Source organism: Cyrtonyx montezumae, unplaced genomic scaffold, assembly GCF_038088225.1.
Source record: "Cyrtonyx montezumae isolate F1298 unplaced genomic scaffold, pur_monq_1.0 scaffold_3, whole genome shotgun sequence".
Taxonomy (NCBI): Eukaryota; Metazoa; Chordata; class Aves; order Galliformes; family Odontophoridae; genus Cyrtonyx; species Cyrtonyx montezumae.
This window is the reverse complement of record NW_027072034.1, coordinates 44762755-44786434: the sequence shown is the minus strand read 5'-3', so window position 1 is coordinate 44786434 and position 23680 is coordinate 44762755. Positions and strand designations below refer to the sequence as shown.

At 41.3% G+C, this 23680-nt stretch overlaps 1 protein-coding gene across 5 annotated transcripts in view; it reads right to left on the bottom strand.

Moving 5' to 3' along the window:
• The window catches only part of REPS2 (RALBP1 associated Eps domain containing 2), an 88059-nt gene extending 64631 nt beyond the window's left edge, over positions 1-23428 (bottom strand). For 4 of the 5 annotated variants that reach the window (XM_065741377.1, XM_065741381.1, XM_065741379.1 and 1 more), the window contains exon 1: positions 23204-23428. In XM_065741377.1, coding sequence (XP_065597449.1) covers positions 23204-23398 — 195 coding nt within the window. In that variant the 5' untranslated portion in view covers positions 23399-23428. Of the gene's footprint in view, positions 1-16217; positions 16270-23203 lie in introns of those variants that run through there. The other variant, XM_065741382.1, reaches the window with a different exon arrangement.
• Positions 23429-23680: the final 252 nt, after the last annotated feature.

The window sequence follows — 23680 nt, the reverse complement described above, 5'->3', positions numbered from 1 at the left end:
TTTACGGCACACATACAACACACACATAGGGCATTTTCAAAGACCTACAAAATGACCTGTCCTCACTGTTCAAGCTCTGTATATCTGCAGTTTAAAATTAATGTGTTCTTCAAGCTCAGATGGTAAGTTACTGATTAGCTGCCACAGCTTAGAAAATCAGCTAACAGAGTGGTAAAAAGAGCAGAAACCAACCTCATCGGTTAGGCAAAATGTGCTGACAGCCCTGACAGAGCTTGCCAGGCTCCCTTATGCTCACACCACACAGAACAACTTTGTTTGCACACGCAGGTGCTTACCTGGGCACATCTGGGGCAAGCTCTTCCCTTGGCAACAGGGAAGCTTTGCCAAGCAGCTCCAGGCAGAATGTTTTACACCAGCACTAAGAACTGCAAATGTATGATTCAGTGCACATTTGGACACACACCAAATATTTTCAAACAATTCCTTAAGTCTCGTATTGACTTGATCAACGCAAGGGTCTGTGTAGGTATCTATTTTGTACTGTCCATCAGCAGCAGATGTCTACAGAAATTAAGAGCATGCAAATCACTTCTCTTCAGATAGGACAACTGGCAATGCCAGCATACAGCAAGCTACAAAAAAATACTGGTCTGAATTTGTGCAGCTACCAGGACAGGTGAATCAGCACTGTTAATCAAAAGATTTCAATTATTCAGGAGTGTTGGGTAGAAAAACTGCCAGGGAATAAAGACTGCTGATGCAGCCTAATACTTTTAAGCATGGAACAGCACCTCAAAGAAACCCAGTCTCCTGTACTGAACCTTTTGTCTTCAATGCACAAACACTACTGAATCTTTCTGCTTTATCGGGGTGTGATGTGGTGAACACTTCCATCTAATGTCTCTTACCAGGAGGTTTAAGAACAAACATTGCTGAGAAATACCTGGAAGCTTCCATGCCATGTAAAGAAAATAATTTACACAATAGCTGTGTCTACAGAATAAGGTCAAGAGGCTGTTATGCTCATCTGCTCATACTACATCCTGCTTTCTCTTTGAAAGGAAAAACCTGCTGTCATTCTAACTAAACACATGCCTTTAGTTGTGTGTAGAAAGCCTGCAGGTGCAAAAGAGATGAAGCAAATACTTTTCAAAACCTTGCGTTTTATTTCTATTTGGCAAATAAATGCTGTATCTGAGAACTGCATTAATACATCTAGAACTGTTTCAGTTGTGCTTCATATTCACTAGTTTGTATCAAATCCTATAAACATATATCTAGGAAAATAAACACAGCTTGTGCCAATAAATCTGTATAGGACACACGAAACTTTAATAAAGCTTACTAGACTGGCAACACAAAAATAAAATGCCTGAAAACAGGCTACCATGCATTTAAGAACTTGTCATAGGCATACAAACAACTGTAGAAGTATGATTCCACTTATTCACTGAACTGCTTCACATTCTTTTTTGGCAATCAGTTCCTCAGCGTTTGGCTATGGAAATGTACATAGTCATCAGGACACGTAGCCTTGCCAACATCACTATTAAGTCCTGAAATCCCATGGAAACCTGCAGATTATGCAGAATTTGATGACAGACATTTCATCTACTTTTCAAGTCTCATTTGTAGAAGCAAGGGAGTAAAGGTAGCATCCCAACCAAAGTGACAAGTACAGAGCTGTCACATCACTCTATCCAAACAAATTGTAGGGAGCTTTCACAGAGCTTATCCCAACTTCTTGTGATTCAAGACGCTGCCAGGAGAGTTTCATTCTCCTGAACATGATGTAAGATTCATGGATTCCATCCTGCAGATGTTTAATGCTAAGGAAGCATGTTTATAATCTATGCAGTGTGTAAAAGCACTAGTCATTCCAAAGACTTCTGTTCATTTTCCTGCTCACCCCTTCTCTTCCAAGAGCTTATCTATAGAAACAACACCAAGAAGGCTTAAAGTACAAGAGAGGGGAGCCCAGACCCACTGACTCTTACTTGCTCAGCTGAGACCTGATCCCAAGCCCCCTTGCCTGAGAGTAATTGAATGCACCAGAACTGACACTGATGTGATGAAACTCCCCACACAGGAATTCGGTCAGGACTGGCACTGGGCCAGCTGAAATATGAAATCTATAAAACTTCTATTTTCTGGAGGCTGAAGTGAAAACAGTATACAAACTCTTACTAGCAATGAGAACGAACAGAGTTGTGTTTCTGCTAAAGTAGAAATGTCAGGTTTTGCAAATGAGCCGCATCAGCACCTCTTTCACATTAAAAATACAGTACAGTCACATGAACCCTAAGCAACAACACCATTTCCAGCAAGGCCAGATTTTCGGGACAGGTAGCATTATCCCTGTGTTCTTATTATTTTAGACAACTTCACCAACCAAGTTGTTAATTCTGCAAAGAATATTTTCATAACATAATTTTCATTAGCATATTGTCATCTGGAGAGTACATTTTCACTGATTTAAAATACAGCAATTATTCATAAGCTTGAATTCATTATCTAGAATGACATTTATTATAAATGCCAATGTATTTCAATACACTTTAAAAAAGTCCACTCAAAGCACTGCCTATACATACATAACTGAAACTGAATTTAACTTGAAGCTCAGTTTCAACAATCAAACCTTTAATAAGAGAAATTTCTGCAACATGATGAGGCCTTTCTTTTACAGGAGGAGTGGTCACTCCATCACTGAAGTTCAGATATGGATTAAAGTACCTAAAATAACCCTGAGTTTTAAAAAAATATTAATAATTTAAAAAATTTAAAAAATCTAATGAAATTAGATAATGGAATATGAAGCCATTTATGAGGCAAGACTCCTCAAGCTTGAAAAAAATATATCTGTTTGAATCTTGCAGTGCATTATATTTATACAGCCAACCTTTATCCTACCTTTCAACAAATTTCAGTCTCTAAATAATACTCCAGACTTAGAAATTAATGACTGTTATTTCAAAAAAACAAATCACACTGATATGAAGTAATTTTGTTTGCTAATGTCAAAATTCAGTCAGATGTATGAGCATTAATCTTTCAATCCAAATGTGTATTAAAGAAAAATCCACCTTTTTTTTTTACAGTGTTTTAACACGATTTACCTTATTCGCCAAAGAAGCTAAAACCAATTATTTTTTGCAATTTACTCTTCAGTAAATAACCTAACTTGCAAAACTCAGCAGTACAAATCCATTTTGTTGTCATGATGAAATATAACCATAGAACATCTCATAACAGTTAGCACCCAGCACTGGTGATGCTGAGTTCAGTTTTGGGCCCTTCACCACAAGGACCTTGAGGCCCTGGAGGGTGCCCAGAGAAGGGCAATGAAACTGTGAGGGGTCTAGAGCACAAGTCTTATGGGGAGCAGCTGAGAGAACTGGGCTTTTTCAGTCTGGAGAAGAGGAGGCTCAGGGGAGACTTCATTGCTCTCTACAACCGCATGAAAGGAGATTGTGCTGAGTCAGGAGTTGGCTTCTTCCTCCAGATGACAGTGATAGGACAGGAAGGAATGGCCTCAAGTTGCACCAGTGGAGGTTCCACGTGGATATTAGGAAACACTTCTCAGAAAAAAAGGCAGTGGTGAGACAGTGGCACAGGCTGCCCAGGGAGGTGGTACAGTCACTGTCCCTGGAGGCATTCAAGAACCATGTGGATGTGGCACTGAGGGATGTGGTCAGTGGTTACAGTGTGATGAGTTAGCGGTTGGACTAGGTGATCTTAGTGGTCTTTACCAATTTCAATGATTCTGTAATTCTGCATCTGCTAAAAAACTGAGAAGCTTTGATCTTAAACTAAGGAGATGTCTTCTGCATACATATACAACATTTTAGGAATAGGTAACCAAAATAACTCCTGAGCCTAATTAGCACATGAGGAAAACCAAGAGACACATCTGCTAGAAAATGTTAAAATCAAACAAGAATGAGCAGAAAGGCACAGAGTCGCCATTCTGGATGTACAAGAGTTAATTGTTCTTAAAGGTCTTCTGATAGCTCCACTGCCCAAGCCAAGGCAAAGCTACCCAGAATATCAACCTTCTCCATTAAAACTTCCTTTATTTTCTCATTTGGTAGCAATGCTTGAAGGTTTCCCTCCAGCAGAGCACATAGAGTTATTACAGGCAAATTCTGACAAACACAGCTGGCTTAATTATAATGTGCTGTCACAACCAAGAGACCTACACAGCCATCCACATGCAGGACCACAGCAAGCCGCCTCCACAACAGCTGCCTTATTATTTCCACATTTCTCTGCAACTAAAGCAAGGAAATACTTTGCCCTCAGATGCTGTGCCAGAATAGCTTTACGATCTGTTCCATTTGGATGCTTTTTTCACAACTGAAAGTATACAAAGGGCAGCCGACAGCAAACCTCATGGTAATTACCGTTATCTCTACAGATCCATTTCCAAATCCAAAGAACATTTCCCAATTTCTTTTGGAAAGCGAGCAGCCTTTTCTTCTCAGCAAGTTCAGTCCTACTGATAGGCCATTACCCTCCATCCCCACAGCTGCCCTGGTGCACCCGGGCACAGCTCTCAGATGAATATCAGGTAAGTCCTCAACCCCAGACGATAACAAAGCAATGCACTCTGCATTCCCTCTGGAACGCACTGGGCCGAGACACAAGACCCTGTTGGGCTGCTCACAGGGTGCCTGCAAGATGTGAGGGTGAGAGCATGACTAGTTGAAGTTGACTGGAAAGATGTCAGAAAGATACTCAAAGTTTACATTTTTGTATTTCAGGGACAGCTTAAATAGCCATGGTACATCTGTGGAAATATATAGAGTCTCTTGGCCTGAGAATACAAGAATTCCTGCTGCTCGAGATCTAGCATGCAGGGCTTTAACTCATCTAGCAAGGTAGTTGGGAAAACGAAAAGGCCACAGTCACTCACAGCACTATGCAAAGTGGCAAGGACAACTCTTCCTCTGCCACTGCCAGTTTTTTACCCCACTTTGGCCAAAGTTGTTCTATTCACAAGCAGCAGTAGTGTCATCAACTACATGGCTGCATTGCTCCAGCATGCTGATCTGCCCTGAAGGCTTCCTCCAAGAACACTTCAAACAAGGAGAATTACAGATATACATATATATGTAAGGTGTGAATCCCAGTGTTCAAAGACAGCCTGTTTGCTTTTTTTTCAGCCTTGAGGTGACTTTACTACATTATTTTTGCCTTGGTTTTATTCTTAGACAGAGACATAAGTGCTGTTCATTTTTGCTCTAAAATGAAGTGATTAATTTTTTTGTTTCTCCCATGGCACCTGGAACAAACGCTTTAAAAGAAACTGATGCAGCATCCTTCAACAATTCAGCCTAAGAAATAGGAGCAACCTCAAACAATAAATAGAGGCGGCCGCTCAAAATCAAGCTGAAATGTGAAGTTTCTGCACCCACAGATAAGTGGCATTGCTCCCATTAGCTTCACAAGACCCATGGGTGCCCTTCAGGCCCCCCAGAGCTGACTTCTTGCTGGGTTGCGCACTGGGAGGAAGTATCCTTGGCCCCTTGGAAACATTACAACCCTGATCCCATGGGGGACTGATACATAGTCTGATATGTAGACTTGTATGTTTCTCAGCTAAAAAACAGAACAGCAATGTGATGAACCACAGGTTTCTGGATGTCAGTGAAGAAAGCCTGGCACGTGGATCAAAGTAGGATATCTTCTCGCATGTACAATCCATTCCACAGCAAGATTTTTTCTGTCAGACAGAACTCGAGTTAATCCCTTTGTATCTATTTGTTTTCAGCATGCCCTGATGCCAGTAAAGAAAATAATGCCCTTCTTCCACACTGATGTCTAAGATATAATTAGTGACTTCAGCATTTTGTGGCCAGTGCAATATAAATGAGCACTTAAACATTCCATTCAGCAATGCACACGTGCCTATTTCCATTAGACTTTCCTCCCTAACTTTTCATGGCCTAGCACAACCATGGGATCCTAATATCACAATCCACAAAAACAATATGCCACTTAAGAACTACAGCTCTCTTGCAAAATCTTCCATAGCAGTAGACAAAGAGATTATTATGCATAATTCTAGTAACATGAGTTTAAAAACTCAGGAAAATTATACAGCAAAAATAATCTCACTTTTTTTTTTAATCCACATAATCCACTCAAAAAGTGAAATCCTATACATTAAAAATATAGGAAGAAAGTCAAGGACTGCTTTAAATTATGCCTCCTAGTCCTCCACCGCCAAAACATCATCATCAAAGCTATTCCTGCCAAGCCTCTCTCCCACCTTCAGATGAAGATGGCGACAGCTCAATTTGTGCTTGTAAGACAGACTGTCAAATAACACTTTGGACTTTTCAGACTCCAGTCCAACAGTACAAGCCTGCCCATGGCAGCCCTTCCCTACACTGTGCATTGCTGCACTGCAGAGGGAGCTGTGTTTGCTTGTACAACAGAGGGGGGCAGCACCAAGACCTTCAACTGGCATGCAAATTCCATTTCTCTCAGAAACGCAGAACTCTTCAGCAAACACTGATAGCTCAGTGAAGCAACCTAATAAAGAAGTAACACATTGGGCAGAGAAAAGAATAATGATCTATTTGGCTCCAAAGAGATGGGTGAAGTGGCAAGTGATCTGTGGCTTTTTTTTTTTTTTGTCAATTTTTAGATCTCCTAAGGTACTAATGATCACTGCAGAATGATTCCCAGCCTCCAACGCCAGCCAGACAAATGCACATGAAATGCTAAACTACTAAGATCGTGTCTTTTCTTTAGTCCTTATGCAACAGCCTGCTTATGTTAACATAACCTCATCATTAGAGCAAAGCATCACAGCAGCCAAGGTATTAAAAAATATCAGCTTGTGAGGCTTTTGTGACTCTTTCACAGGACTTTCTGGAACTAGAAAAACAAAAAGACATCTGTACACATTACCACAAATTATTAAAAAATAATAATAATAATAAGGATTTGTAGAAGCTTATCATAGGCAGCTTTTCCAAGCATTCTGTTCATGTTAGCATTACTTTCTTTCAGTATTGAAAAGCATATGCACCAGGACAGTGAATAAACAGTGTAGCAATCATTTTTCCTTTAAATTGCTTGATTTTCTTTTCTGTTGCATAATATTGGTAAATTTCACACCCAGGCAGAAACCTTAAGGTGAATTATTGCTTAAAGCATGTGAAATCTGGATACCAAAAACTGCATTATGTGCCAATCCACATCTTAAAAGCAGCAGCCTCTTTTCCTTCATGCAAGCTTCTGCCTTTTACTTTGTACAATTTCTGCACTAAATGGAAAGGAATCCTGTGGAGCAAGCGGTTTATCATGCAATTAAACCCCCAAAACATTCACAAAAAGGGCCAAAGTGCAGCAGCTTTAAAAAGGTAAAGCTACAGAAGACTTTTAATACTTTTTTTATTTTAGTAAGCGTACACTCTGTATGGCTGAAATAAAAATTCTTTTCTTACACTAGAGCCATACAATTCAAAAGATTTCTCTCCCCGAGACTCACATGAAGTAGCCCCATGTGAGTTCAACAGGAACACTCGAGGGCTGGAAACCCCTGTTTCTTAACTGCTTTCTTAGATTGGAGCCTGGCTGAGTACAAGCTAAAGCATTTGTACCTAACAAATATATACTCTTTCCCCTATTTTCTATGCTTAAACCATTAAAACTCCTGAGAGCACACAGGCTAATTAAGCTTTTAATTCCCACAACGCTTTTGCACAGGAATCTGTTGGCTTAGCAGACTTAACAACAGCTACTTTGTTAAGCAAGATTACATGGAAAAGCCCTATTTCTGACACTCCCTTTCACTCTGGTCCTACCTAGCGAGTATTGCTCTACCTTAGCTACGTTGTCCGGCAGAAGTGTTATCACAGCAAATCAAGCTAGGTGCGCCCCAAGCTTGATTTTGCTGTGAGAATCTCATTTTCAGATGTTCTTATTATTAGCAGCTTACAGAAAGTAAGTTTAAATAAAGAAAAAACTTAAACCAGAAAAGTAACAGAAAAAAATCAACAACGTTATTGCTTCATTCCTTCATTTGAAATCTTTCAACTGTGGCTTAGTTTTATTTTGCTGTTGAAACTAGGTCTTCAGTCAAAATGTGGGAGGTTTTCTTTCCACATGTGCGAGTACTTAAAATGAATCCAGAAAGCATTTCACCACTGGCTTTGGGGGTATGCTGAGGGTAGGAAGGAGGGATGGAGAGTGGAGAGAAGATGATGCTTTTTTGCCTTATCACTCATAAGAACTGGTATAGAGTGGGGAAGGGATGCCACTTTGCATCTGTGCTCCCGTATGAGCCACCCCCAGTAAAACTATAGAAGTCCATCAGTCTGCACTGTTTCTCAGCACAGTTGATTAATGAAGAAGGAAGCAGCTTCCTCCCCCAGCTTTTAGTCATACTCATTTTCTACGAAAATTGTTCTTTAACACAAATAAACTTTTCAGCCTGCAAAAAGAGCAATCATTTCAAGCAGAAAACAGCTCTGAGCTTTTACTTGCAAAGACTTCTTTGAAAACAAAACACTGTAAGTACATTCTGAAACATTCTTTTTTTCTCTACAAGACTCTCAGGTGTTACAGAAAATGTAATGTTAAGGTTTAAATAATTCTGAATCTCTGCACTGCATGTACCTTATTAACACAAAAAGCTTTTATTATTACTAATGGATAAAGCACAGCTTTGAAGAACCATATGCTTGTGCATTCAGACCTTCAGATATGCACACAACAACAATGATTCTTTCAAATAAAGACAAATCGTGCTACTTTTATCTCCCAAATAAACAGTGAGAAATATGTGAATTCACTGTTTACTTCCATCTTCCTGGGCAAATAATTGTGGAAAAATTATGACAACTCCAAATGTTTCATTAAGCAGTAAAAGAAAACTAAATGCTATCAAAAATATGAAACATTTTGAACAACTGGAAAAAAAATCAGAAAAATATCTGTAATTTTTGATAGCCACGTCTGTATAAAAACCTATTGGTTGACCTGTCAATTTCAGTCTCACAATAAACTACAGCTTCCAGTGGAATATATTTGTCTTTTGTACCTTTATTTTTAATGTCATGTTATTTGGGTGCCATACCATTGCCTCTCATTGTTAAAAACAATTTTAAAAAGCCCTCAGAATTGCTTTCTTCACAATAATTTTGCCAACACTGAAAATCTTTGGCTCACGCTTCAACATCAGAAAGGATTTAACTCAAGCTGAAAGAATACAAGTACTTCTGCATTCACGCTTTCAAATAACAAAATTTAACAAAGTATGTAATTATTACATTTCAAGAGCACAAACTTAATTTGTATTGCATAACAATACCAAATTTTTTCCAGCTTGCTAAAAAAGTTGGAGGCATTTCCTCTATGGAAACGTTAACCATAAAAGTCTTGACACTCTCTTCACAGGAAATTGATTTTCTAAAAAAATTTTGGAAAAGACTTGACTTGGGATTCCTGCACAAGCTATTTACATTCCACTTAGGTCTGAATCTACAACATGACCCACAGATGAGAGCACAGCACATAAAAAAAAATAGATACACTGAACAAGTTTGGAGGCTAATGAAACTTTGAGAATAAAAGTCCCAGATGAACAGAATGGATAATGACAAAATGAACAGTTTACGAGTTTAACATGGTGGGTTTTTAAATTTCATTTCAGTCTCCTTATTAAGTGTTCCATAATTAAATTGTTTTCTGGGTAATTCTGATCTTCTGTAAGTTCTGACAGTCATGTAATATGACCACCACCTGAACTAGCTTCCCCTTGTAAGCTATGCACGTGGCTCAAGGAGTGAACAAGAAACATTCCTACTCAACATTTACTGTGAAATCCTTCCATCAGAAAGGGTCTAGGTATTACAGAGTGGTGCCAATATTTCAAAAAAATTGAAAGCTGGCCTCTCATAAATATGATTTTTTTCTGGTTCTTGGCCAAGGTTGGTTTCAGGAACAGAGTAATTGTGGCCACAGGACAAGGCCGCAGTACTAGGAATTACGCTTTTACAACTAGAATTAAAAGAAAAAGAGCGAGACTGACAAAAACACCATGCAATATAATTCCAATTTGCCGTCTCAGTTCATCTGTAGGAACTGCAACTTCAGGCATGCCGGGGTGAAACTAACCTGTTCTTAGGAACATGGAAACATTGATGGTTGGGCTAGACAATGTTGGAAGTCTGTTCAAAAATTCTTCATGGATTACCCTTTTGGGTGAGGGTTTCCACTCTTCTGCCTGATGATACCATTCCTGCTGAGGTAGGCAAACCCTAGCTGGCTGCTGACTGCCCACCCAGCCACTCCCTGGCACAGGCCACATCTGATGGGGGCAGCTCTGGGCTTCTTCTCTCAAAGGCGTCTTCCTGTGGCCTCCTTGCCACCAAAACCCAGCACAATACCAGTTTGCAATGTTAAACTAGAAGAGTCAGCTTTAAAAAGGAGCGGATAATCTGTTCTTCACACCCTCCATAGATCAACTATAAACAACGCAGTGGTTAAAAAAAATCTTCAAACTAAAGATAAGGCAGCACTAGAGTATGTTGCCTACAGAAGCAATAGTTTTCATTGCTAGGGATTAACAGATTGCTCAGGAATTATAAAGAAATAGGATTTTGCTGTAGAAGGGATCTAGAGATTACCTGAGGTCTTTTCCATGGCTGCATTTTGTCCTGCTACCCATACAGATGATGCTGGTGTGACCACACTGCACCAAAGTCCCCACCTCAGTGATTTTTGTCATCCATTAGCTTTGCTTTCCATTTGGTTTAAAAGAAGGGCTGAGACATCAGGGATGGGTGCACTTCCCAGCATCTGATTTTCACACATCCTGTCAGGATCTCCCCTACCATGGCAAGGCAGAGGCAGCTCAGCCCCTTTTCCCCACTGACACAGCAAGGTCACTAGCCAGAACAAGTGTTCTTCTGAGCCAGTTCATGTCCACGCTGTCTGTGGCCCACGAAAAGTGCTACAGAGCACTCATGCACTTGCCTTTTTCCTCACTTCCACAAAGCAAGGAGAACAGGGACAGCATACCGTGGGCCATTCTGAGGAACTAGTTAAGGCAAGGCCATGCCTGTTGACCTCCACCTCAGGTGCTGTTTGATCAACAACCTACTGAAAAATCATTAATTTCAACCGATATCTAATGTCTATAAAATCTCAGACGTGCTTTCATAGGTTATCCAGCTGGTTATCCTTTCTTTAATTTCAGTAATACCACGTTTCAGAAATTATCTTGCATTCCAAATAGTCCTTCAAACAAACTGTGTCACAAATGTTATATGTTTTTAAAATCTCAAACACATTTACAAAATCAAAAGGTATACGGTCAGGCAAAATATAGCCCAATTAATTCTGCTAAATATTCCCTTCCAAGACATAACCTCAGCAGAAATGCTTCAGCAATGAGATGGCATTGTTCGTTATTTTAAATTCCACTGGAAATAGTTGTACATTTTTTGTGCAAGGAACTATTTCCCTGCAATGCTTATACCTAAACATGTCTGTAATGGAAACTGGATGATAAGACAGCAGAAACGTAACCCCCTCTGAACTCCATCCACAGGATGAGATCTCACTTGGGATACCAGAGAACCCCAAGTCCATGTGCAATGAGAAAAGGACTGGAACTGCTCTCTCTGGGACACAGCCACAAAGGCTGAAAATGCCAAGAGTAAGCAAGGGTACAAAAGGAATAGAAATTAAGCCACTATGTAATCTTCATCTTTCCAGAAACAAAGTTAGAGGGAATTTATAGGATATGGAGGCAAACTGCCAAAGCAACAGCAGAATCAATTTGGGCTGCCTATTAGCAGGTGTGCAGGCATGGGACACCTTACAAAGCACAGCATGAGCAAGAGTGCATGCAGACAGAACACAACGCTTGGCAATCCTTCAGGGCACTGCACCAAACCTCTCAACAGCAACGCTGTATTTAATAACAGTGAAAACGAGAATCTAGCTCAAAAGCATCAGTGTTGAAGCCTTTGCGTTGTTCTTAATGCCAGAAAACTAAAGAAAGCAAGGCAGCAAGAGGATTCAGCTCTAGTTCCAAGGAAATTTTCTCACAGATACACTTTTGCAAGACGTACAATTAAAAAAAGCCCTAAAAGCAAAGCTGACATAAAGAGCGAGAAAGCATCCCTTCCGTTTCTTTCCCCACTATTTATTTATTTCCTGGCAGATGCGGAGAAGCGCTGAAGCAGCAGCTCCCTTGGCTCGTGGAGGCCGCCAGCTGGAACCAAGGGAACAAAGAGCAGTGCAGGTGGAGTGGTGTGGGGAGGGCTGGAGGCAGAGAGGCACCAAAATAGCATCCCAGAGATGACACCGAGACCCATTTCCCCTTTGCCTCTCCCTACCTCCAAGTTTGGCGAGTTTTAAAATGTTGTTCTACAACCTTTTCTTTATCTCATCACCAAACCACTATTTAACAATAACACTCTATCCTAGAAAAAAGCCACCCGTGAGCAGCAGAACCAATGAATCCCAATTTCCTTTAGATTCCTGCCTCTGATACAAATTCTTCAACGTGGCTTGGGAGATTTCCCTCAATATAAAAAATATTGGTGTTTGCCTTTACCAAATCTCTTGAGTCTTTCACATAACTAAAGAACATCCCATCAAAATCTCTTAACTTTCTGCAAAGTTTTCTTGGCAATGAACAAATTCAGAAGTTAATACTGGACTGAATTAACAGCACTATTGCAGAAGGCTCATTTATTTCAAAACCAGGCCATATTAACCTCAACCTATGACATGGGAAATTGGGAAATTTTAGATTACATTAACAAAGATGAAGTGGAATAAGCAGTAATAAAGGAGACTATAACTCATTTTTATGCTAATTTTTCAGCTGAAACCATGCAGCTATGTAGAAAATGGCAAGACCTTTCAGGAAGACATGCCCGTGGCCAGCCATACAATGATAACCAACAACTATTAGTTGCTAGATCATTCTCAGCAGGAGTTGAAAGTCTGAGTTGCATAAGGAGTTGGCAGGCATGTTGAGCAAGCTCCTCAAGGAGAACAAGAGGAAAGGTGGCCTCCCCATAGAGTACATTACACATAAATCAACTCAAATGTATCATCAGCCATTTAAGCATTCAAAAAACAGCAGATGTGAAATGCTGACAGCCTACCTTGGTATCTAATGAGACTGATGAATGTACACAAAGAAATATAAATAGCTTTCTTATTCTGCTTGCAACCTTGGTAATAGATGAATTACTCTTGTCATGAAGAAATGAACTGAATGTTCCTATTGAAGGTGAATATTTTCAATATGATGCTTGTAGCAGTTCTCCCAGGTGGACCACAAGAAAATGCTATATCAAGAAAAGTGAAACATATCATAACAAGGTGAAAAACAGCATGGACAGACAAATATCTAACAGAACAGAAACATCAGCAGCAAGCCTAAAGGAACATTTTGTACTTAACGTTTCACGGGAAGGAAAAGTTATTTTAGGTTTAAATCCTTAAAGCTTTACTGCAGGGAAGAGGTTCACTATGGTAATGTGTATTACTTAATGATCTGAATTCACCTTTTCTTGAAACTAAAGGGCTCCAGCATGCTCTTTCAGTATAAAACTATCACCATTTTATAGAAACAGTCACCTGGCTTTGAAATGGCTTAATTCCATTCTACAAAATGAAACTGTTGTACAATGTTTCTTGGAAGAACTGATGCTTTGCAACAGCCATCAGAAAAGAAAGTAACATTTCAAATATTTAGAGTTGGCCTAAATGATTTGAATACTTCAGACAAACTACGTGAATCTCTGAGCTATATAAAGTCACATCATAATTACGTCACACAAACAGGAAGTGCTGTGGATACTAAGAAACATTTTAGCCAATTTGACCACAGGATGGTCCTGCAACTATCTCTTTAAGGCATTTTATTTCCCAGAATTCTCTATACAGTAGGGAAAAAATGTCTTCTAATCCATTTATTTAGAAGTATCCCACATCTATAGTCCTTGACGCACTGCTCCTCTTTCTCTTCATTAAAATATGGAAAGCTCTCTCCTTTTTTGAAGCTTAACTTACACTTGAGTGACTATAAGGCTACTAGAAGGACCTAAATATTACTGTGCCTATGTCCTTAAATTTAGTTGATACCAAAATTTGTACCTAGCGCTAAATACTTCACACTATACAGTGGTCTAAAAAACAGAAAGCCTAAAACGGTTAGCTTCTACTTTTGCTCTTTTGGATATTTCACCTATTAACAGAAATTTACTGTAAGATTTTATATTAGCCCTCATTAAAGGTTATCAGGATCCACCCTGTTTCATATTCTACCTGCAGCAGACATTTGTATTTATAACCTGCTCATCACCATGGTATTTACAGCTTCTAATAAAAAACAGAAACAAGCAGTTTCCTGGATTCTCCCTTTTATTATTCAACAGCAGAGAACAGCAGTCAACAATGACATTGGGATTTATTTTTGCCTTCTGATCTTCTCCCAGACCAGATACTGTCCAACAGCACACACTGGCACCTGGCTGATCTTGCCAGGCCACAGCTTTGAGAAGGATATACTACAGTTCTTCGAGCTCTCAGCCCTCATGCTCACATAATGCCTCCTCTTCTCAGAAGTTCTTGCAATGGGAAACTGGTTTCACTTTACCTGCTCTCTAAGCTTTCTACCAAAAATGTAAGAGATCGCATCTAAGCAACAGAAGCACAGAAAGCTGCTGGAAGGCATCAACATTTCAGTTACCACAGCAGAAATGAACCAGGCCAGTGACCAAGCAGTCACTCCCCTACATTTCAGAGAAAAATATAATCGCTGCAGAAATGTGGTGCAGTTTTTTCTTCTTACTCTGTTTAAGAATGGAATTACTGTATTTGAACTTCAAAGAAAAATGTTCAGGACCTCTTTTTTTTTTTCCTTTTACCATTAATGCTGAAATCAGAGTTTACAGAAGAGGAGACTAGAATAGCAAGGAACATTGTTGTCCACATGAGATATGTCTTCGCAGCTAAAAAGAACATTTCTAGCAGTTCCACAGTTATAGAAGTCTTCCACAATTTCAATGATGATAGGAAAAAAACCTCATTCTTCAGAGATTTCAGCATTTTCCTTCTCACTTCTCAGAATGAGAATCAGTTGGAAAACTCTGCACAGCAGATCTGATATTTAATGTCTGCTAGTTCTCCACCTTTGATACATAAAACAGTCTCAGACAAACAAAAGGGAGATGGGAGGTCCTGAGGGCAGTGGTAAGAAGTGGCTAAAAATCACAACAGATATTATCACAACAAACAGGTAAATCCTCCACAGCTAGATAGCAATAATCAGATAAAGCCATACAGAACTTAACAAATTGGAAAAAAAAATAGAAAATCTTAAGTTTCTTCCTAAAAGAATATTCACATTTCAATGAGCTTTTTCAAGGCTCTTCTAAGAAATGAAATATTTCACTCCAGGACACGTTAATACAAAGGTACCACAGAATCTTGTGGAAGCTCTAGTTTTGACGGTTCACACCCTTGCTCTCACAGTTCCTCAAGTCACAGTCATAGGACACCACAAGCTCCCTGGCCACCATCAAGGCTACATTTAGCAGCAGAAGTAGCCTAACCAACAGGTGGGACCAAGAGACAACGTGCATAAATGACCAACCAACCTCCTTTCCAAAATGCGTCTATTTAAGACACCGGTGCTTTAACACCAAAGCAGATCAAAACAAAGTGCTCTGATTTAGTTGAATAAATTATGGGGTTTTACATCTGTCCAAATCAACTTCTCTTGTGAACATTGCTCGTGTTAAACTTGGCTTCAGAAGGCCACAAGAAATTCTGACATTTTCCATGAAAACATAATTTCAGGTTTTGTTCTGCTTTGCAGACAAAGGATAGCTCTACTAATACGGAGGAAAACAGAGACCTTGTGATGTATTTTGGCTACAAACAAACCACATGCAGTCCGTTATTTATCATTACCATAATCTTTCTTTTTCCTAAAGCAAGTCTTCTTACACTGTATTTACAGCAATGTAATTAACTAGCCTGGAAATCCCTAAAATCACGATGCTCTTTGCACCAACCTCATTTTATTGTATTTGTCACATTTCCTGAGTTCACTTCCCTACTACACAGAGCAGGTAGTTTAAAAAGCAGTGCAGTAAGCATCCAAGTACTACCTATTCAGTTGTGTATTTATCATAATTAATGTCACAGATATGATATGGATTATTTTTGTATGACTGAAGACATCTCAAAAGATCTCTTACCTGAAGGATTCCATTTTAGCTGACAACACCACTGCATATGGTGTGTGGAGAGGATGCTTCCTGACCATCCTTGACCTCATTTTCCTATAGCTTGAATCAATGTCACACTGAATGGCAGCTTAAAATTTCTCTGTTCCACAGCACTAAACAAAAAACTAAAACGATCGTCATTTCAACCAACATGCTTGCACCTCATATCTTGAAATACATCTCAGCCAGCAAGAACTTACTTGTGTCTAAACCAAGCATTCATCTTCCATTCTGCTAAAGAATGCAGGTCTTCAAAGCATCAACACTGGACTTAGCCAAGGATTACATCGTCTCAGCTGTCCAGGTAGATCATCATGTTGTAGCACAACCAATGTCATTACTTGCAATGATTTTCTATCCACAGCTAATAAATAAAATGAAAATTAAAAGAAAAAGATGCTCCTTATAAGAGCAACCATAAATCCAAGAGGAGGGAAAGCAAAATAAACACGTATATGAGGCTACTGAGCTGTTGTTCCTGCCCTTCCCATTTACTTTTATTTTGGCCTTTGAAACCTTTAAGCTTCATCTTTTTACCACTCCACTGCTGATACAGCTAGTAACAAAATAATTCTGATTTCAGTTGTTAGCCCAGAGCTGCCATCCTGTTTTGCAGAAGATTAGACACATTGTTTTATTCTGAAAGACCAAGTATTGGCTTCTATAGGAATCAGTGCATAAATTACGCTGTAAGTAAAGAATGCATGAAATGTGAAACATTACCTGTGCCAAAACTGATCTAATGTTTGCTGGTGTGGAAAGAGAGAATTCAAGAAGAGGGGAAAATAATAATAACCTGAAAGGCTGATGCCAAAACCACTTGAAATATGTAACAATAATAATAAAGTAACAATACAGACATTGGCTACTGAAGGTGGAATTCAGCTTCATGATTCATGCAGTAATGAGCAAACAGACACTACAGGCCATGTCCAGAGAACTGCAATCCAAGCTCAGCAGAGTGTTTCCCGTTAGCACACTTGAAATTTTCAGTGTCATCAAGTCAATGGGAATTCTGAGCACTTCATGTAGGGCCCTACTCAAAGGAGAAGTGCTTTGCCATCTCCTGCTCCAGAAGAGGACTGGCTGAGACACATGTTCACACTGCAGGACTATGCAGATACAAACAAGATATTGGAAGAATCATTTCAGTTTTTTTCAGATAGGGAGATTGACTGGGGCACTGCCTGGAGGGGAAAAAAGAAAGTCCCAAAATTGCTCTATCAAACATTGTTACTGTGCTCTTTGTATCTGTTGTAGTTCCCATGGAAATAAACAGGAGGCATTACTTTCAGAGCAGCCTATGTAGGTAAAGGTCTGTTTCATCAGTTGTTCGCTATAAATAAAAATTGTTTTAAAGTATAATGATGTTAGATTTATTAACAAATGGTATATTTAATGATACATAAACAACTACATAGCTTACTATATATCTTAATTTTCATTTATCAAGCAATTTTCTTTATGTTCTTTAATAAGGGACGTATCTTCCTGTGTAGATACAATCCACCTGTGATTATTGTAAAGAAATCTGGAAGAAAACTGGAATTCATTTAAAAACATGCAGACAATTTTCATCTGCTAGAAAATGAAAACTGCATATTTCTTATATATGCAAGCACTTGGAAGTTTACAAAAACATACCGTCTGTTTAAAATATTTTCATAAATAAAGTGTAATTTGCAGACAGTGATTTAGCTGATTACTTCTGGTCTCTGCATACCACGGACCACAGATAACGAATCTCATCTTCCCACAGGATTCCACCTCATTATTGCAGCTGAGTTGCAGGAAAACAACCAAGTTCTTCCCAACAGAGCATTCAACTTGTATGCAGTGGGTAGTGAACACTGGAAAAAAAGAAAATATTCCCTCTGCTGGAAAGGAAGGCTGTTATTGCCCATGGTTGGTTTTGTACTCCAGCAGCCTTTTGTAGTTAATTACCCACCACTCATACACTCAACTTTTGCAGACAAACATTATACGTAGCATGTACTGCTTATTAATGTTTTATTTTACTATGCTGCTGATACGTTTCTACGTTAATACATCAAAGAATCTTGCTTTACAAATAGCATATCAAACCTACTCCTCAAATCATCATATTATAAATTTAAATAGGTTATTTATGCCGATTTCCTGTCACAGAAATGCTTGCTCTGACTTTTGTGAATCTGCCTTAGCTAAGTTTTTCAGCTCTGTTAAATTAATGCACCAACCCTGCTTTGTGGGGCACCTGCACTTCGCCTATGAAGCAGGTGAGTTCTCCATGCCACCCTTCCATTGCAATGCAAATTGTGAACGATATCAGTCAGTCCACAGGTAAACATCTTAATACCGATAGCATGTGGCTGCAGATAAATGCACGAGAGTAAGAGATTACAACTGAGTGTCCAGTGAACCTACTGCTCCTGTGTAAGTACCACAACAAAAGCAATCGTTAAACAAAAAAAATTCATCGTCATTGCTTCACTTTGCAGCACTCCCTCACAAAGAATGAAAGTTGTTCATTTTCATCCCAATTGACCTTCTTCCTAAATCCCTCTTGTGTAGTTATTTAAATCACTGGCAGAGCAAAGCATTGTTTTACTGGAAAACAAAATACTAAATTTGTACTTGGTTGCAACGGAGGTTCATAAAGGCCTTGACCTGGTTGGGTCAGGAGAGCAGTGATACACTGGAACAGGTTGCCCAGAAAGGCTGTGGATGCCCCCTCCCTGGAAGCATTCAAGGCCAGGCTGGATGGGGCTGTGAGCAACCTGGGCTAAGACGGAGGTGTTCCTGCCTATAGCAGGGGGTTAGGGGGTTAGAACCAGGTGATCTTAAAGGTCACTTCCAACCCAAACCATTCCACAATTCTGCTTCCGACCACTGATGGGAAGTCTACATCAAACAGGCTCAGAAGCTTCAGGTTTTACAGCATGCCTTGAAACACACATGAGGAAGAACAGCCACTAGTTTCTTACTGTACAGTGCAACTCCGAGGCACTCAGAACTACTAATCCTGTGAGTGACTGCTAAGCGATAGCTTCAACTGGTAGGCAGTTCAAAGACGTACTAGGAACTCTGACTGGTTTTTAATGGAATATGTGGTCAAGGTTGTTTCAGGTGAAGCCCTACCCTCTTACACCTTAGTACAATACATATATTTCTTCTAAATATTACTATGTTTTTTACACATCAATTTTACATGTCCTACCCAGGTCTGCTTGCGACCCTAGGAATTCAATGACAGTTTGGAGAACTGTGGCCAAAAGAACCGACACTGCAAACATCAGTTTTCCTTTCCTCTTCTTGCTGTAACACTTAAGAGAAAATTGCACCTCCTCTTTGCTTCTTCCTGACTCAAAGATGTAATCTGGATGCATTTTCTCCATGTGCACTTCTAGCTAACACCTCCTTGACAGGGCCAGTGTTCTTCAGTCAGCTCAGTTGTACTTCCAGCGCTGAGAACAGCTTATTGCTGAATTCCATACAGGAGCACAACAGAATGAATTTTACCTTTTTCAAGCAACAGTAAGTCCAGACTTTCCTCACTCAAAATGCTCCTGTTTTAACTGCCACAATTCTTCTTCTTTTCTGCCCAGGGAAAGCATTCTAAGCAGTTGATGCCACCCTAGCTATCACGTAGGTATAAATTCCTGCCTATGAAAAATAAATGACGGAAAAGTGAACCCTTGCTGGCGTTTTTCCAATGAAAAAGCAACTAGAAGCTTAACAACTCCCCCTCCCACCCTCCCTTCTTTTTAATCTATTCACACTTTTGCTTTTTGAACACAACAGGACGGCTAGACAATTCAGTGTAACTATAGAGACAAGTCACTACAAACACAAATTAACACACAGACAGCGTGGAGGAAAAGCAAGACCCCCTGGTCTGAATTCTCCATTCACACAGAACTGGAAGGAGAGGTCTAACTGAAAAAAAAATGCAGCTCTGTGAAGCTTCCAAAGTCATACAATTAGTACTTGTCATCCTCATAGCCCAAAATAATGCAGTTTGCTCATCTGAAGAGGAAAGAATGTGTTTTGTTAATAACACTGGATCTCTGTCTTGATATTGCAAGCCCACAAATAAGACTACAGTTTATAAATCTGGAATTACAGATACCATGAGGCAACCAAATGAAAATTAATTACATCAAAAGCTAATAACAAAGATAAGAAATTCAGTGTAAAACTTGAGTCCTATCCTCTTGCTCTCCCTCATTTCCTAGACTCTTCACAGACCCACAGTAACACAAACAAACAACAGAACTAGCACAAGGTACCTCTTCTTTGCAGATCAGCAGATGATAACTACATCAAGCACTATTCTACCTGAAATCCATGCAAACCTCAGTCACCACTGACATGTGCTGTACAAAACGAATGCATCTGGGGACCACAGAGTCCACAAGCCGAGGCTGTACTCACCGAGGGCCAGCATTACAATGGAGTCACTCTTAACTGCCCAAAATGAGACACAGCAGAACAGCCACCGTGGCCACCTGTGATGCTGTGATAGCTGAACAGACTTGGAAGGGCTGGGACCTTCCCAAGGTCCCTGCCAACCCCAGCTAAACCACAATGACACAATCTGCAGAAAGCACACTGTCCAGTTACTACCATTCCCTTCTCAGTCATGCAAAGGGCTTTACACCTTTATTTCAGCTGTAACTCCAATAATTTGTCCAGAACTGAACAAACAAACTTGCTAGGTTCACTCCTTGGTCCTTTCTTAATAGCCACTTCAATAGCCGCAGCCTCTGCTGTACTGTATAGCACAGTAGAATTGCTGATTTTAACAAGCCTGTGTTTAATGAATCTGCATTCAAGCGCTTCATTCTTAGCAAGACTCACAGCTCTTGGGTGCACACCATCTGCTCCTTCTGACCTGACTGCATTTGGATTTTTTCCTATTTATTCCAGCACTTCCTCTTCTGGCACAGTGGACAATACTTCCTCGTATTACCTATCTGCTCTCCAATACTTAGCAGTTTCATCTCAACAACCTCCTGCATCATGCCAACAAACCTCAAACCAAACTGAACGCTGTTTGTTGTTTGGGAGTACATGACCTTGCTTTTCCCCACAGGAACTGCCACATTCAGCAGCAGTGCTCCTGCCTCACTGCATCCACCTGATTTATGTCTAGACTACAAACTCTGACATTGCATTTAAGAACGGTGGAAGCAGACTTTCAATGACTCTGGTCAGCAACTTCCCAATCAACAAGAAGTCTCTATCAAGATTGGATAATGAAAAGCTCCTTCCTTCATAGGATCACAGAATGGTTTGAGTTGAAAGGAACAATTAAAGGCCGTCTGGTCCAACTCCCCTGCAATGAACAGGGACACCAACAGCTGCATCAGGATGCTCACAGCCCCATCCAATCCGACCTTGTGTACCTTCAAGGACGGGGCACCCACGACCTCTCTGAGAAGATCTCACAGTTCTACCCCTTCACTACCCAACTACAAAGCCCTGAAGGCAACAGCATCAGCTCAGCACTTTGCTGTGACATCGACCAGCACTGGGAACACATGGATCAGTACAACCACTCCTCAATGAAAACCACGAGGGTCAAAGTCTGTAAGTTGCACAACTGTACCTCAGTGGGCTGGTAAGGATGCCAGTACACCAAGCATTAGATGTGACAGATGGGGATTTTGAAAGGGCATGCTCTGGTTTTAAGAAAACTTTCATGCGCCGCAATTATTTGAAAGACAACATGATGTCTTAACCCACATGAGTTGCCTCTACCTAAAATGTGCATTCCTCGTAGTAGTGGAAAACAGATACCATGCACTGCTACACTTTGATCCTGTAACTGTTAGAAGAGCATACAGCTTTTTTAAAACAGAAACCACTAGCTCACATTTTCAGAAGATAATAAGACAAAATATCAGCAATATCTCAACAAATAAAAAAAAAAAAAACAGCTTTTCTCACATCAGAAGGTTCAACATTTACCATTTTTTCTACCTCATTATGGTGTGGGGCTTTTTTTTGTTTTGTTTTGTTTTCCAAGTCTAGAAGATGTTAATAAGAGCACCTGACAGCAGCAGGCTTTGGGACAGGAGCTTCAGCCACAGCCACAGCCCGCAATTGGTGCCATATAAGCAGGAGGGGGAGGGCAGGAAAGGGGAGAGAAACAGCCCAGAGTCCCAGAGGCCTTATTATCCCAACAACTGCTAAAGCCAATTACAGACCTGTTTCCAAGTAATATTCTCTTCACATCATAAACATACCTAGAAGTAATTTGAAGTAGTGGGGGGGGGAGGGAAAAAAAGTAAAAGAAAACCCAGAGTATTGAAAGTCGGCATTTCCAGGCTGAAGTCGCACACTAAAATCCAAACTACCGTGAAAGCAGACTGTGATAAATCAGCAAAATGTACTTCAAAGTTAGGAGAAGGATCCAAATTGCAAAAATAAGAAGCGCTTTCCTACCACTGTCTGGAAAATGAAGTAACACCACAGTGACACAGATTTGCTCCCAGGCTTTTCCTGCACTCGGTAACTATGCCTTCGCTACTCGTGCTCCCGGCGCTGGGCGTGCGGGTCACCCCCCCGTTCTCTCCTCTCAAGACGAAGGCCACGATGCGACTTAATGCGAAGCGGCACGGCCACAGTTTGGGTTTGCACAGACAGTAAGCAGCGAAGCGGGGGCAACAACAACGCACGAAGCATCCCCGCTACACTCGGAATCACCTGTGCGATGGGGGTTTATGTAACACGGAGTCACGAAGACGCGGGCTGACAGCTCCCGGGAGGGCTGCGGAGTCCAGCTCTGTCCGGCCGCAGCCAGGTACCCGGCGCCGACACCGCTTCACCCCGCTCGGCAAAATAAAGGCCGACAGCGCGGGTCCCCTCCCGAACCCCGCGGGACCGCCGCCGCTCTCCGGGAGCCCCGCGCTCCCACCTGAGCTCCGCCTCGCTCCCCCGGCACGGGGCTCCGCGCCGCCCCGACCCACCTGGTGCAGCGTGTCCGGGGGCAGCTGCGAGGCCCGGAACAGTTCCCCCACGCTGCTGCCCCCGGCGGCCGCCTCGGGGGGCGGGCAGCACCGCGAGAAGAGCTCCGAGTAGCGCTGCTGCTCGCTCTCGCTCAGCGGCACCAGCACGCCCGCGGCGGCCACGGCGGCGGGCCCCCCCGTCAGCCCCTGCTCCATGGCGGGGCACAGCCGCTCGGCGGGCAGCGGGCGCCGAACCGCCGGGGGAGGTGTGGCGGCGGCGGGCGGGAGGGAGGGAGGGAAGGAGAGAAGGAGGGAGGCGGTGCCGAGCCCCCGCCCGCCCCCAGCCCGGTGTGTGGCGCCCCGGGCAGCGCCGCCAGGAGGCCGCGGGCCGAGAGCTGCGTGCCTCCTTGGGCAGCGGGGACGCCAGCAGCCCCTCGGAAAGCGCCGGCTGTTGCGGTGGTGTGATGTGCAGCCCTGCCGAAAAGGTTCTGGGGTATA